Below are 16,390 nucleotides of genomic sequence, written 5' to 3'. Positions count from 1 at the left end.
TATATCCATTCTGTAGGTGTCTTAGATGCCTGTTCCATGCAAAGCATTGTGGGATGGGAGGTAATATATAGAGAAATAAGATCTGTACCCTACCTTCAAGGAGCTTAAGGTCTGTTGGGACAGATGAGAAATGCACAGACAAGAAAAAGTACAATAAAAACTAAAATGTGATAAATGCCATAGAAGGATTATAGGTAGGTGATATAAGATGGAAAGTTACTACCGAGTAGAGATTATCAGGATAGACTGCAGAGAGGAAATGGCGTTGTTCTAGAGCAGGGGTTGGCAATCTATACCCCAAGGGCCAAATTCATTACATCACCTGTTTTAATACAGCCCACAAGTTATTAATGGTTTTCACATTTTAAGATGTTTAAGAATCAAAAGAATAGTATTTCATGATACACGAAATTATATGAAATCCAAATTTCAGTGCCCATAAATGCCTTTTATTGGAACACAGCCACACTTATTCATGTATGTATTGTCTGTGGTTGCTTTGCTGCTACACCAGCAGAGCTGAGTAGTTGCAACAGAGACCATATGGCCTGCAAAGTCTAAAATATTTACTATTTGGTCCTTTGCAGAAGTTCATCAACCACTGTTCTTGAGTCTAGATCCCAAAAGATAAGTAGGACCTAGCCATGCAGAGTTAGGGAAAAAGGCATTCCAGGAGAGAGCAGTGGAAGTAAAAAGGTAGGTAAGCAGGAAAGTGTGGACATAGAAATTGAGTAGTTGATCCCGTGTTACCTTCGTTTATAAAACAAAATATAAGTGTAAAAAATGCAAAGGCAGAAAGGGGAAGTGTGAATATTAATGAAAGAATATTAATGTGAATATTAATGAAAGAAGGCTTTAAAAATCTGAAAAATATTGGAGGGTAAAGAAAGGGAATAGAGAAGAGAAAGGGGGTGAAGTAAGCAATCAAGGACTATAAAATAAGTGTAAAACGTAGAAACAAAGAAAAAGGGATGAGGGAGGCCTGAAGGAAAAAAAGCAGGGATGAGGAGGAGGCCAAATGCTAAAAAAGGCAAGAAAATAGGAAAATGTTCGGAATACAGAGAAATCAAGCATGGAGAGATTCCCGTTGTGTACTCAGCACAAGCGGGAGTGAGAGTGAGACTTTTAAGTCACCTAGGACTTTTGTATTCCCCACATCTCCTAGTATATCTACGGAATGAATGTGCTTCGCCACAATTCAGTTTAAACTAGTGTGGTTTAGGAAGAGCTACATTTATTGGGCTCCAACCGTGTGCCAGGCACTGCCGGCAAAAATGTCCTCAGCTAACCGCCCCTCCCACCCCCCCACGCCCCGCAGTAAGCCTAAAGAGGAAGCATTATTCCCGTTTATAGAGGTGTAGCTGAATCACTTTGGTCATTACTTAACCTCTCTGATCCTCAGTTCCCAGTGGAGAGGATGACTACTTGAAGGGTTCTTGTGAACGCTAAGAGTGCGTGTGCGTAGGCGGCTTGACACATATTAAGCACTCAATTACTGGTAGTCGTTATTATTATTGCCTCCGAATTGGTCGAAGCGAGAGTCCCAGCCCTCCAAGCCACTGCGGACTTTTGACGGGGTAAGGGCAGACGTCTTCGTGGCGTCGCGCTCGCCTCCCCAAACCTAAACCTGACGTCCCTAACACGCCGCAGGCCTAGCTGCACCGCCCCGAGGGCGCGGGGCGGGGGCGGGGCCGGCGCGGCCGCACAAAGGAAGCGCGCAGCCCGGCTTCCGCGCTGGCGCCCCGCCTCCTGGAGGCCCCGCCTCTCACTGCTCAGTCCCCGCCCCGCGCCTCACCCCGCCCCCGGCGGAGGCGGCCGCGGGAGCCTTGCCGGGACGCGCGGCATTGTCTCCGCGGCGGTTGCAGCCCTCGAGCGCCCGCCGCGCGCGCGCAATCCGGCCGCCGCCCGCTCCCCCGCCCCGGCCTCGCGCCCCCGCCGCCCTTTGTTGACACCGGTCAGGCCGGTGCGGTCGGATGCGCCGCGGCAGCCCCGGGCCCCGGCTCGGAGGCTCCCGGCGGTGAGGAAGAGGCCCGCCCGGGCCCGGGACCCTGCGCAAGGCGGCGCCCGGCCGAGGGGCTGCGTAGGCCCCGCCCGGCCAGGCCCAGCCGGGCCCTGGACAGGTCAGTGCCCGTGGCGGGGGAGGGGTTCTCACCAGGATGGGGTCCGCGGCCCGCGCTGGTCGCGCTGGAAACCGGGCACCGCCCTCGGGTGCCACTCCCGGCCGGGGCCTACTCGGCTGCCAGGCGGTGCCAGCCCGCGACTCTCGCCCTCTTGGCGCCCAGGATATGTTCTGCACCTCCCTCCCTCGTCGGGGACCTTGCCTGCCCCGCACTCTCCTGGAAGCTGCTGTGTCAATGTTGGTGTGCCAAACGCTTCCGTGTGTCCCCGGCCCTACCCCAAGTCTCCGCACGCCCCCACCCCCGCTCTCCCGGGATGGCGATTTACCAGGGGTAGACGGTACATTTTAAGGGGCAAGGCTGCTGGCATCCGCTGTGCTCCAGTGGTAAGGGGCACTTCAATCTTGGAAGGCCTGCGGCTTCGCTGGAGAGTTTTGTTTTTAATCTAGTTCAGTCTCACGAGGTTTTTATTGGATGGAAAGGGACAAGCTGTTCTGTCTGTCCTCTTACATTTTTAGAAGAGCATTTTCTTCCCATGCCAAATGAATGTATACTGTATTGTTGATTCTTTACATTAAAATCGGGATATTGAGATTCTCTTTAAATCGAAGCCCACAGAGGGGGAATAATTTGCCCAAGGTCAAGTTGCAAACTAATGAAGCTACAATGAACTCCTAGCCCCCAACTCCAACACTAGCTCTCGACTCTTGTATTGTTGGGATACCAGTCTGTGCCAGTGATACCCTCTCCATCCCACCCCCACCTCCGCCTTTGATGCCTGAACAGATTTCACTGACATACTTTCATTTCTGATCAGCTTTCCTTTCCACTCCATATGTAGAATATTTACCTTCTTCCTGTGCCATCTACAGTCTTTTATTCTTTTTCCTGCTTTACAAATCAGTGACAGTTTTCCCTTTCGATATCTCCCATCCTAGATCTTTAATCCCCTTGTTGTGAAATAAGCTACCGACCTAAATCCACCATATGTCCTCGATTTTTCTAGGACAGCCCAATTTGAAATATTTCATTCCATTGTCTGTCAGCGCAAGCATCTCAACTTTTGGTTTAGAAAATAATGTCACTTTAACTATCTCCCCTGCTGTCCTGGCCTTTTCCAGCCATTTGGCTCTGGGGCATAACTGAGTAATCCAGTTATCATTCACCTGGGACTTTTCTTCCCCTCCTGGGTCAACCCAAATGTTGGAACTGCCAGGATTTCTAGGGGAGTCGGAAAATTACAAGCTAATGAAGCAAGGAAATTCCTTCTTTATTTCTGCCCCCCTGCCCTCCCCATCTTTTATCCCAGCATAGGGCAGCAGACTGTGGCAATGTCTGTTCATTAGGGCTTAGGTTTGGGTCACAAGGGATGTATGCCTTCATATCATTTTGACTCTAGAATAGAAAGTAACTTACTGTGTTGGTTATAGGGCAAGAGATTATGTCTTGAGTCTTATGATACCTGCACCGCTAAGTAGTTTTGGTTTCATTCAAATTTAACACACCTTTATTAGGCTTCTGCTTCATATAAAGCACTGTCCTAGGCACTATGGAGAAAGACTACAAAAGTGATTTTCCTACATCTGGATCTATTTTTGGAAATATCCACACTTTTGAATCAGCTGATAAACTGTTTTCCACTGTTTCTGTACCTAAATTCCAGTCCCTGTAAGGCGGGAACCAGAGCTTCTGGTTTGGCTCATTCACAAGGGCTGGCTTGTTTCACAGAGGGTCCAGCAGATGGGTAGTGGTGCTCTTTTGGCACCTGCCCTTTCCAGGCACTCTTCATCACGTGAGCTCTGCCTCTCAGCCCACCCAAGATCTGTTTCCAGGCTTGTCCACACACTGGGAACAATAGATGCCCTTTTTTCTCCAGCCTTAATCTTGAGAAAGGCAGTTTCTTAGTCCACTTTTTTGTTGTCCTTGAGTTGGTTTCTCAGTTGTGCACTGCATTTTCGTGAGCAGTCTCTCCTGTTCTCACTCACTTCTTCCTCCCCCCACCTTTTTTTAGCTGTTGTTTTGCTGATATGTGGCACATAGATACTTAGTGAATGTTGTTATTTCATCGTGTACTCACCTCCCAGCCCTTTCCACTTCTCTTCCAGATCCTGGCTGAATTTTTAATTTACCTTTGTCAAGCACACTCAGTATATTATTATTTCCACTTCCCTTGAAGCAGAGAGGAAAGGAAACTCCAGCTCTTCTTCCTTCTGTTTCAGTTACAAGTCTCCTGACTGTAGGTCTCTTCAGCCATCATTTCTCTGCATTTCAGTGGAGGATAACCTTTTAGGAAGGTGGTGTTATGCTTCTTCAGACATACCTCTTCTGTCAGTCACTTTCTAGTCTAAGCCGATTGACCCTGAGACTTCTCTTCCTGCCACCAAAACCCCTTCCCCCATCTATGACCCTGTGCCTCTTACTTGCTCTGGCACAGCCCCAGAATCCACTCTTTTTCAGACCACATCCTTTTTCCTGCCTTACTCATTTCCTGTCTCCCTCGGTTCTGATTTCTCAGAGGAAGGGAGAATAGACTAAGAGGAATAAATGGATAGGTCATCTTATAAAATTAAACTGCTCATGCCACTGATCTTATATGCTCTTACACAGCTTATCCCCTCCCTAGTTTTCTTATTTAAAGAAAAAAAGAGACTACTGTCTCAGAGTCAAGAGCCTCTACCTGTGAGTTCATGATTGTGAATGTATAAAGAGGATGACTTGACTGTCTTAGAGTCTTCCTCTAAGGCTCTGCCCTTCTTTGGGCTGCAGACCTCATGCCAGGATTTCAGTAACCATTTGCTAAATAAAAATAAAGTTCACTCACTTCCTATCAAAATCCTTCACTTGCAGATAGCATGGAGCAGGAAGCCAAAATAAAGTTAAAATTACAAAAACTGGAGAATAGGATGGTGGTTCCAGTTCTGGTAATTAATACTGGTTTGTGTCAGCATGATATTTACCAAGGATTTTTTTTTCCCTTCTTGAGTCCGAGTTTATATTAAAGTTTTCCCAGCTGTTCAATGCCACTTAGTCTCCAGTAGATATATCTACTAGAGATGAGAATAGGGAAATGAGAATAAGAAGTCTTCATAAATGGTAGTTTCTCTTTTATTCCTTTTATGCCATGTTGTAACTGGAAGATGAAGATGATGATTTTCAGTGGTCAGGAAGAATCTCAGAAAAGTGGTTGTGGAAAGATGCTTTTGTGTTTTCCACCCCCGTGGAAAAGCAGGGTGGGGACTGGCTGCCTTATGCAATCAGCTGTGATGAGTCCTTTGTGCCAGTAACAGAAATGACTCTCCGCAGTGATTTAGCAACTTGTTTGATGGAAATTAAAGCTGGACTGTGCCTCAAGTTAGGGGTCTGAACATACATAGGTTTATGTTTTAAATATTTTTATGGCATGATTTAAACTATACTGTGAGTCACCAGTTAAAAAGACTGAGGATGTTTTCTGTTAAAAAATTAAAAAATGTATGCCTGTTTAAGATAACTTTACTCATTTACAGCTCAAATAGGCGCAAGTTTCATTTTAAGCAATGACTTAAAATTTCAGTTTGAATTGCTAGCAACATTAGAACACTGATTTGATACGTAAAAATACCCAGAGGCAAATCATTAATTCAACTTGATGAAATTTTGGGAATTATTAGCAAAATAACCATTTTTTTAATCCAAGACTGAAATCTTACGGATTCTGGACTTTTTCCTAGTCAGTAACAAAAGTAGAATGTTAGACATGGTCAAGAGATGGGCTCTTTTATAGTTAATCAAGTTATACAATTAATGATTCATTTTTGAAGATTAAAAGTATAGTGAGAAACATACTATTAATTTGAGTAATAAATTGTTGCTCTGCAATTCATTGTAAGACCGTCTAGGCCAGCATAGTAAACTTAATATTTTTTTTCTTCCCTTTCCAAATTACTTACAGTTTGCAAAGAAGGATGTGCTTTCTTATTCTTTGAATTTCCAAAGACTTTTTAGTTTAGATAAATCCAAAAGAAAACATTCTTTCTACATCTGCTAAAGAAATAATTGCTATTAAACAGAGATTGCCCATGTTCTAAGATGAATCCAGATGTTGAAGAGAGAGTCCCAATTTGCTATTACGATTTTCTTTAAAGCAAATATCTGTTTCTTGAATGATTTTCATTTTAGCAGTGAAAGTTATTATAGCTTCTCTTAAGAAAAGATGTGTATTAGATGCCATGTCATAACCAGCTCTTCTCCAGTACTTTAGGAGGACCAGGCCTGATACTGAATATTGAGACTGTTGGCAAGAAAATGAGAGTTCATGACTGCTGTGAGTTATTTTTAAAGCTTTGGTTACATGGCTATTATGTCTCAAATACTGTATAATTATCTCTAGTTAGTGATGCCTTTAGCATATTTGAAACCATTCATATGTGGCCTAAGTCCACACAGCTATATTAGGACATTTTTAAACAAGTCATTTTAATACAAAATTAATGTGACTCAAATACTTTTTAAAATTAAGTTCATGTTTCCAGGCCTTCGGTAATCAGTATTAATCTGCTCTGTCAGTTGATTGGTAGCAAAGTACGGTGATGGTAAGCTTAGACAATAGTTACAGGAAGGAAGGGACTAATATTTTCCAAGAGCAGAAATTATCAGGAGGATTGGTTTGCAAGATAAGTATTATCCAGCTTATTATATAGACAAGACTTCTGAGGCTTAGTGTTCTCCCTTTCTTCTTCCCCTCCCCCACCACATTTAAGAATATTAGTGATGCAGCAGTTGACAACCAAATAAATAAATAGGGCATCATATTCGGCACATGCTTGCCTTTCCATGTTATCAACTTAAAAATAACTAGGGAATTTACTAAACATTTCTAGAGTTTTCTGTAAACTTTATAAATCCAGTTTCCATGATTTTATCTTCAGCCTTGTTTTCTAGGCATAACAAGGTCCATACATTTACTAATCTGTAGGTCAAGTGATTCTTCCTGTTATTTGTTCCAAAGTTTCTGGGATTCTTCTGCGCTGTCTGTGTGACATAGCTTGGGACTCTCCATGAAAGAACTGTATAGAAACGAAATCGGGGTTGTCTTGTCCTGTTGAAGGTGAGTTAAGACCTTTGGTTAGCCCTGAAGGGCAGGTTCATTTCTGTTATGTTGCCACCATTGTCAAAGTAGAGGTAACATTTTTTCCTGAAGCCTGACCTCAGGTGCAAGGACAGGACATCCTGAGTAGACCAAGGCATCTGAGGAACATGAATGATACCTGAGTTTGAGCCTGTGAAAGAATAGCTCTGCTCTGGGGCTAGTAGAGGCCAGGCTCAGTGAGAGAGAGAGATTAAGGTTGTTTCCTAATCTTCTCCCAAATCTCAGTGATGTTAACCCTCCGGTGGCCATGTCAGTTCCACTTCATTGAACCTGCATCGTCTTATTTAATCCTCACCAAAGCCATGTGAGACAGATAGAAGTACCCCATTTTATAGATAAGGAAACTGAGGCCTAGAGTAATTTGCCCAGGATTACAAACTAGAATTTAAGCCTGGATTCTTTTTGATCCCAAAGTCTTAACTGTCATGTCACAGCTTCTGAATGTAATCAGTGTCAGGCATTTTATATATATAAACCCTAATATTCACTGTAACCTTGCAAGATAGGCAGTATGATCTTCATTTTTCTAGCTGGAGAAACTGAGGCTCAGCAGGTACCAAGTATTTGAAGCAACACAGGTTATCCAAGATAGAACCAGAATATGAACCCAGGTCAAACCCAGAGCCAGTGCTCTTTCCATCCTGCCACGCTTCCTTTCATCTCCTGCGATGGTGATGTCCTAGTATAGAGCCTCTCCCACTGGTTCCAGACATTTTCCTTTGAAATCATAGTGTGTGCCAGAGCACTCTGACATGACAACATGTGAGGGCCCCCCACCTCTGCATAGGATACCATAGGATCGTCCCCATTTTAGTAGAACTCTTTGAAAACTCTCCCTGACTCCCTGCAGCCAGAGTTAGCTGTCATTCCCTGGGGCGTTGACCTGTCCTGTTGGACGTCACCCTGTGGCCTTGTACGTAGCTGCTGCCGAGTTAGCTGGTTGTGGGCCCATGTTGCAGTAATCTGCCTGTGGGCTGAGGAGCAGGTCCTGCAGCTGTTTGGAAAGCCCTCCTTGCTCCCGTTGTCCTGAACTGCATGGGGGAGGTGGCTGTTCGCTCCATTGATTCCTTCCTTCATAGCTGGGGGTGGCAGCTTGGAAAACATTCAGCTGTTTACAATTCAGCTTATGTACATTTTAGCTGGGGATTGTGGGTGAGTCAGAAGGGCTGCTCTTTGCCCGTGTCCTAAGAAACAGCATGAAAGTCAGCTGTATGGTAATGGCTGCCAGCAAGGAGGAGGAGCCCTCCCTAACAGATGCCTTAACCAGAGTTGCTCAGCCAAGATGCTTAAGATCTGAGAAGCATGTCTGCTCTCCAGTCCTCTTAACCCAGACTCAACAAGGTCTTTTTGCATTGACACTGAGGTCAGGTCTGGGGCCACCTGGATCAGCCTCCCTTTCATTCTGTGGGCCAGCTCCCCTGCAGGAACCCCAGTGTGGACCCAGGACCTCTCCCTCCCTGTGACTGTAAAGCTCACCTCTTTGCTCAGCCAAGTTCCCCAAAGGGTTCCTATCACAGCTGATACTTCCCCTCTCCAGAGAAGCACTTCAAAGCAGGCTGCTCTTGTTTGCAGAGCCAAGGAGGATGCTTTGAGGAGGACGGCATCTGTGTGAGAGAGCCACAGCCTGCTTTGTGTCCTCGAGGGAAGGATGTCTTCTGTGTCTGACAGCTCAGTTCTTATTAGCAGGATTGAAAAGTTGCAAACATTCAGCATTGATTCTTCCTGCCTTCTGGTACTCAGGGGACCCCAGGGTGAGAAGAGACCTACAGATTTCCCACCAAGAGCGCCTTTTGTGTGTGTTTTAGATACTGTCTTCCAAATAAATGGCATCCACTCATGCCTTGATTCAAAAATGCACAGTTTATGCACCCGTTTCCTCATCTGGAAAATTAAGATGTTATATTCAGGGCCCGTCTAACGCTAATCATCTGTGATCTAACACCCGTGATCCAAAATGATCACACTTCACCCCCATCCCTCCTACTGAACCTTCTGTCCCTAAATTGGGAAGAAAGCTATCTGCTCATCTAAGTGATTCTCGGTAAGGTGTGAATGACCGCAGGTGTATATTTGCATTTTAAAGAAGGTTGTTAACCAAATCAATCTCTTTAATTGATGGACTCTGTCAGGATCCCAGAATAGAACCTCCATTCTTTCTTCCCACCCCACCCCCACCCCGCTCCTTTGCATCTCCTCCTGCTCCCCACCTTGTGCTATGCTCCCTACTTCATTTTTCTACCCTTTCCCTGGGAGACAGAAGGAATGCCAACAAATTGGTGCTTATGAAGTATCTTGCCACCCTCACTTTCAGAGTGGCACCAGTTTCTTTAGGGGCCAAAATATAATTAAAGAGATTTTAAAGGGTGGCCCGCAGACCTTTCCACAAGGACTGTGTTCTGTCTGCCCTGTGCTTCTCACACTGTGCTTCTGCTTGCCGCTCGGACCAGGTACGGTCTGCATCAGCTGCTCTCCGCCTCCTGGATATGGTTTCCCTGGGGTCCCTTTGCAGGTGTTCTGCTCAGGCTCTCCCTAGAGCGAGCAGTTCTTAAGAAATCCTGCTGACACCAAGACTGGCCTGCTAAGCTGAGACACAGTGAGCAGGACTCCAGAGCCAGGGAGAAGCCTGGAGAGAATGCTCTGTGTGGTATAGGCGGTATGTTTTACCATTCATGGAGCAAAAGTAGCTACAGGCAGATCCATGTTATCACCTACTCTGCTTCCTTCTTTAACTTAACTGTTTCCTTAACTTCTTTAAGGGTAGTTAGAAGTCTTGCAGACAGACTAAAATACTCCCTCTCCTCATATGAGAATAAGCCCTTGGCCAAACTGAGGGAGTGGGAAGAGAACCTCTGCTTGCCGCCCCCCTTCCTGTGAAGTCAGGTCTTTAAGGCTACTTATTTTAGGGGCAAATAGAATGAACATCTAGGCCATCTGAAATACCCACAATAAATGTTAGTACGAAACCATATTCTAGAATAACTGATGATTTTTGTCTTATCTGTGCATGTAAAGAACATCAGAACCAGTTCTGAAGTCACCCAGATTTTGCATAGCTGGGGCCCACCTGACCTCTGTCTTCAGAGAGTGGGAGAGCTCAGCTTCTCTGAACATGCACCTGTGGGTCCTGAGGTCTGGGCCATTTTTATAGGCACCTCCCGGCCTCTGCCCCTAGAGGTCATCATGCCTTTCCAAGTGCCTGGAGCTGGCATAAATGTTTATTTGCTGAAACAGGAAGAAATGTACTAAGGAATAGCTCTTAATGCTTCTTATGGCCAGGTATCCAGAAATGCCACTCTTAGAGACAGGCACCAGCCTAGTTGCTCTCAAATCATTAGAGCCTCAGAAAGTAATTTACAAATCTCAGCTGATGGCAGGTTGTTTCTTTTGAGACTAAGAAGACCTCTGCTCTTTTATCCACAGTGAAGACTGAGTTCACATGTACCATACATTCCTGCTTAATAGACATTAAGTATCTGTCATATATTGGATGTTGGGTTAGCCCCTGAAGATATAGAAGTAAGTAAGACATAGCCCCCTGCCTAAAGAAACCTGCTCTGCCTAGCAAAGGAGACCAGCCCCAAAGCAAATCATTTCATAAACAGGGCCACTGGCTGGTCCTTCCTATTTTATCCTTCCCCTGTAAGGGTTATTTTTGCCATAGCCTATGAATGAGACCAGAATTGAGAAGCTAGAGGTCGAGACATATATTATGTAACAACTCCCACAGAACATACTGTTCTGTTCCTTCTGATCTGAATATTTGGCCCTTTGTGGTCAGTTTCAATTAAAGGCTAGAATCTACCTTGCCCCCAGCACTACCACCACTAGGCCATGCTTAGTGGTGGTAGTGCTGGGGGCAAGGTAGATTCTACAGCCTCTTGAACTCCTGGTGTCTTGGCCTTTCAGATTTCAGGTGCCTAACTCTGTATAAAGGCATTTGAGACCCCTGGAAGTCCCTGGCATCCCTTATAGCCTATTCAAGAGAATTAAGGAAGAATTCCAAAGATGGAGTATTGCTTTGTCTCTGTCTTTTATCTGGCCTAAAGGCCAGCAGGGCAGGTTTCTGCAAGTTTCCCTATTAAGCTGCTTTCCCTGCAAGCAGGCTGCAAAGCAGTCTGGGAGAGTGGAGAAACAGATTAAATTAATCGCAGAGTGCTGAGCCTGGCAGGGGGTGAGATTGTGTTTGGTCATTCCAGAAATAGCCCAAACTCCTTTGTTACTAAAGCAGACGGTGAAGTACTTGCCTACAAGATGAATGCAAAGCACAGTAGTTGCAAACTTGTGTGTTCATAAAACACTCTCCCTTCTTTCCCTTGAATTCTGTCTCTCCTGCAACCTGCCCAAGTTATGGGAGTGATAGTTTGTAATGGTATGGTGAAAGGGTTTATCTGCTTGTTGGCCCTCTAGCCTCTGAGCTGGTGAATGTGTCTTGTTCACTGTATTTGGCATGAGGAAAGAATCTGACCTTAAGAGTTACCCTGCCTTATAGTGTACATTAATAGGCACAGATCTGAGAGACAGGAGGGAAGGGATGGAGAGGGAAGGAGAGGAGTTGAGCGAGGATAAAGAGTTCCCATAAAATGAGACAAGAAGGGATCATAGGCTGTTTGGTGATGAATATCAGTGAAAAAAAGCAGGAAGTGAGAGTGATCCCAGAATTCAGGGAAGAATGGATTAATTCCAAAAAGGAATTATAATCTAAAGCAAGGAAGTCATTCATTTCCCTCTACCTGTGCTCTCAGTCAGGAATGTGTTTTTAAAAGAAACAAAACAAAAATCATACCTACCCGATCTCTTAAATCGATATACTTGTTACTATGTTAGCATTGACTGGGTAGACTTTAAAAAATGCCAGCAAAGAAGACCTAGATTGATGATGAACTTGAAACCTTTTTTATATAAGAAAGAGCAGAGGGAGTTTGGCCTGGAAGAGAGAATATATTCCGGGGTCATGAGTGGCATTTTTCATGACACTCAAGAGCATTTCTTGAGCATTTCCTAGTGTGCTGTCACTGCACTGCTATTCATTATCTCATTTAGTCTCACAGTGACACTAGAAGGTATTATTATAGTCCTTATTTTACAGCCAGCGAAACTGAGACTCGGAGAGAGATGAGGGCTTGCCCTTAATCCACTTAAGTGATAGAGGCCAGTCTCTAAGCCAGGTCTAAGCTCATGTTTTTGCCCATGATACGGATATGATTAGCCTTGTCTGTGTGGTCGTAAGGAACAGGGCCAGGATAAGTGAGCAGAAATGAACAGAAGATAGATTTTGCCTCATTTTAAGGAAGAATTTTTTAATTGAACTGCCCAAGGTAGGAACAAACTACTTCAGAGGTAGTGAGTTCCTTTATCACCAGAGGTATTTAAACACATGCCAGAAAATCATTGAGTTGAGGGTATTACTAAGCAGGTTCAAGCATTAGTAAGAGGTTGAACCAGACTTTATGATCTTGATTCTATAATCTAGTCCATTTGAGTAATCAGAGACTTTTTACGAGGTTTTATTTAAAAGGAAGTAGCCATTATCTAAAAATAAAATTTTAATTTACATAGTAAGCTTTGAATTTTTATATTTATTCATCATTTTAAATAAAATATATACTTGTTTCTTTGAATTTTTAAAATATTTTTAAAGTAGAAAATGTAATTATGTCAATGCAGACTTTAATATTTAAAGGCAGAGAAACTTAATTTGATCGATTATATAATTAACTCAGTTCTCCTAGTTATTCGTGGATTTTAAGAAAAGTTTTTTTCCAGTTCCAAAACACCTTTACAATTTAGAAAGACTAATTCCAAAAGGTGAGAAATTTTCCATCTTTACAGAAAAGCCAAAGCTGTTTTATAAATGACTTTTTTTTATAAGTGACTATAAACACTTTTAAGGGAATTTTTCTAACTTGCTGGTGTGATTGTCACATTTTTTAAAAATATCGCATCAGTCACATCTCTTGGATGACTCTTGCTCAGTTCTGAAGTTGATTATAGTCGAATTATGGAGATTTGAGTACTATAGGCATGTGTCATAGCCAACTCTTTTTCATCAAAAAATTTATTCTAGTTTATTGAGCATTAGGGGTACTAGTAAGAAAATAAACTAGTTATAAACCTTGCTAAAATGAGTTTATTTTGATTTCTCTATGCTACACAATTAGGCACTATGAGTTCCAGTTCCATGGTGGTATTTTGGATCTTTAATGTGAAGTAAGAGTGTCTTCATATAAAGTTTTGTGCAAAAATTAAAAAATTCTCTGAAATCATTTTTAAAGTATGTTAACAGACACGCTGTGTTATACTTAATATTAATAGGCTATTAATATCAATAAAGAAATGGCTTTTTCTTCCTTTTTTTTTTTCTCTTTTTTAAGAAGTTCCAACATCCTCAGCTCATTAGGCAGTTGGTAGTGGTAGAGAATGGCCCTGAGAAGGGAAGGGTGGGGAGAGAGTTACAGAAGTGAAGTGATGAAGCCTTGCACCTCTAAAACAGCTCCTGAGGGGCAGCTCCTGAGAGGTGCTGTTTGAGGTGGGGAAGAGGAGGCCCATTGTGTGGTTCTGTGTGGACACCTCATCACACTTTTGGGGCATGCTGTTAGCTCTTTCAGAGGAAGACTAGTGGGTTCATAGAGCAGAATTTAGGAAAAGTTGTCCACAGAGGGATGGAGGGAAGGAGGGAAGGAATCTATGGTTGGCTGAGGATTAGATTGGATATGGAGTTGAGAAGTGGACCAGAGGCTTTGACTGAGAGCACAGGACCAGCAGAAACAGCATAGAATCTCTGCCTAGCGGCTTCCTTGGAGGAAAAATAGAACATATGTGTATCTTAATGCAGTGACCCCAAATAACTAGTCTCTGAATAGTCAGAGCTACATTGCTGTGTTACTTGGGGCTCAGCCCCCAAATTCCCTTTACATTGATTTCTTGGGGTTCTGTATTGACATTTCACAAGACACTTAAAATCTAACCCTTTTCCAAGGAACCTTGTAATAGAAGGTTTACTTAATAACGTGTCTCCCCCAAACCTCATTATACCCCAAGCCCTATATCTAGTTCAGCTTTTTGTTCTAGTTTTAGACATCACTTTGAATACATTTTCTCCCTTGAACTGAATGTTACCTTATTTGTCCATATCAATATTGATCAAGGTCTTCACTTCTCAGAGGCAGAATTCTTGTCTGTTTAACCTGGTCGAACTGTTCTTAGCACAGTTGGGAAATTAAGAAACACTGCTAGCTGATTAGCTGCATTGTTGCACAACTAATTATAGTCACACCTGGTGCTGTGTCCATTGCCACTGCATCACTGTTAAATAGGTCGCTGAGAGAGGGGACTGCTTGGTTTGCATCGTCTTGGCTTCATGAGAAATGCCAGGCCCATGTTGAGTCCCTGCTCTTCTCCTGGCCTGGACTTGGTTCTGACCTTTCCTGCTTGTGTTTCCCTACTTTCCCTGTACAGAGACAGGGCAGGGCATTGTTCATGCACTGACCGACCTCAGCAGCCCCGGCATGACCTCAGGGAACGGAAATTCTGCCTCCAGCATCACCGGCACTGCCCCCCAGAATGGTGAGAATAAACCACCACAGGCCATTGTGAAACCCCAAATCCTGACGCATGTTATCGAAGGGTTTGTGATCCAGGAGGGGGCGGAGCCTTTCCCGGTACGGACTACTTCTTTTCCCGTTTTTTTTCTTTCTTTTCTTTTTTTTTTAAGTATATTTTGGATGTGTATTAGAATATTTTTACGTTTCCATGTAAAATTTCCAAAAATGTGAAAAGGTTGTTTTTTCCTTGCTAATTTTCCCCCAAAGGAATGTGAGAGCCATTTTCTTTCTAGAGTTGAGTATCTTCTTGAGTTCCCGGAGGGTTCAGTGACTAGTAATAATTGGCAAGACCCCATGGTTAGAAGTGTCCACACACAGACTCAGATGTGTCCTGCCTGGTGATGTGTCAACCCCTTGGTTAGAAGGGAACTCACCCTTGGAGCGTCTGGTGCCAGATGGGGGACTTTGGGAAATGAGACCCCACTCAGTTTTGAATGCCAAAACCTTTGGCCTGGTAGAGAATAAAAGGAACCTTTGTAGAAGAGAATTCTCAAGATATATCCGAAATGAAAAGAACAGGGTTCTAGCCTGAAGCTTTTCTGGGGACAGAGCCTTGAAAGGGTGGTGAATGAATAAATGGGGCATTTCAGAAAGGGCACAATCAAGTTTCTCTAATTGAAGCTTATGACCAGAAGGAAATATAAAAGAATCAAGAAAATGGCTTATTAGAACAAAGCAGCCAGAGCCGATTCTGGTCAGTGCAGACCAGGGAGGACACGTGGTCCTGTTCTGTAGATGGGAGGAGCCCCAAGCCAGGTGCACACTAGCCCCTCTTGTGATAAAATAATCTGGCTGTTACAGACATTATCTTCATAGGATGCCATCTGCCTTCTGCTCATTCTTTGGATCCACACATGGATTGAATAATCAGCAGAAGACTCTAAATTTGATTAACTGAGATGGGTGTCCTGCCCTTCTAAAATGCCAAAAGGCACATAGGTTCTTGTCTCTTCCTGAGATTGTTCAAGGCCTGTGGCAAAGAAATCCACCTGGAGTGCCTTAGCTATAAGTAGCTCTAGCCCTGTCATATCCCTTCTCTCATTAGACTATGTCCTCCTCTTGGCCCTCTGGAGAAACATCGGAAGCCAAATGATCTCACAAGGTAGATGTAGATTCACTGGCACACCCAGCATTGCTCTGGAGATCTGGCCACCAGGCTTCCTGAACAAGGGCAACAAAGGGAGGATCAAAAGAGCGAGTTAGCCAGTCTGAGATCCTGGCAACCACAGAGGGCATTTGCTCTGAGCCCAGAGTCTGTTGGGTTTTTTTTCCTATTCTCCAGTGCTGCCTGTACCTTTACCTTGGGTAGGGCAGTAGTAAGGTACAAAACAATAAGAAATCAAAAAGTGGTTGCTAAGTTTCTCTGTCTCATACATACACTCACATACAGCCTTGGCTGTATTTCTGCCTGGTGACGTGTAAGCACTGGGTCTTGGCACCTGTTCTGGCAGTGTGGGAAACCTGATCTCTGCCTCCATCTCTGCCCCTTAGACATTTGGAAGAGTTGATATTTTCTTAACCTCCTAAGCCATTCCTTGGTCCTG

At 43.9% G+C, this 16,390-nt stretch overlaps 1 protein-coding gene and 1 long non-coding RNA gene across 3 annotated transcripts in view; one reads left to right on the top strand and one right to left on the bottom strand.

Annotated features, from left to right (window-relative positions):
- Nucleotides 1-4,570, bottom strand: part of LOC120582037 (uncharacterized) — an 82,951-nt gene extending 78,381 nt beyond the window's left edge. For both annotated transcript variants that reach the window (XR_005647438.1, XR_005647439.1), the window contains exon 1: nt 2,153-4,570. This is a non-coding gene — a long non-coding RNA (uncharacterized LOC120582037). The remainder of the gene's footprint in view (nt 1-2,152) is intronic.
- PHC2 (polyhomeotic homolog 2) overlaps nt 1-16,390 on the top strand; it is a 47,513-nt gene that overhangs the window by 22,666 nt on the left and 8,457 nt on the right. Inside the window, 1 exon segment of the mRNA XM_039837015.1 lies at nt 14,701-14,903. Within this exon segment, the coding sequence (XP_039692949.1) occupies nt 14,701-14,903 (203 nt within the window).

Source organism: Pteropus medius, unplaced genomic scaffold, assembly GCF_902729225.1.
Source record: "Pteropus medius unplaced genomic scaffold, Ma_sr-lr_union100, whole genome shotgun sequence".
Classification (NCBI taxonomy): domain Eukaryota; kingdom Metazoa; phylum Chordata; class Mammalia; order Chiroptera; family Pteropodidae; genus Pteropus; species Pteropus medius.
This window is presented reverse-complemented; position numbering and strand designations above follow the sequence as displayed.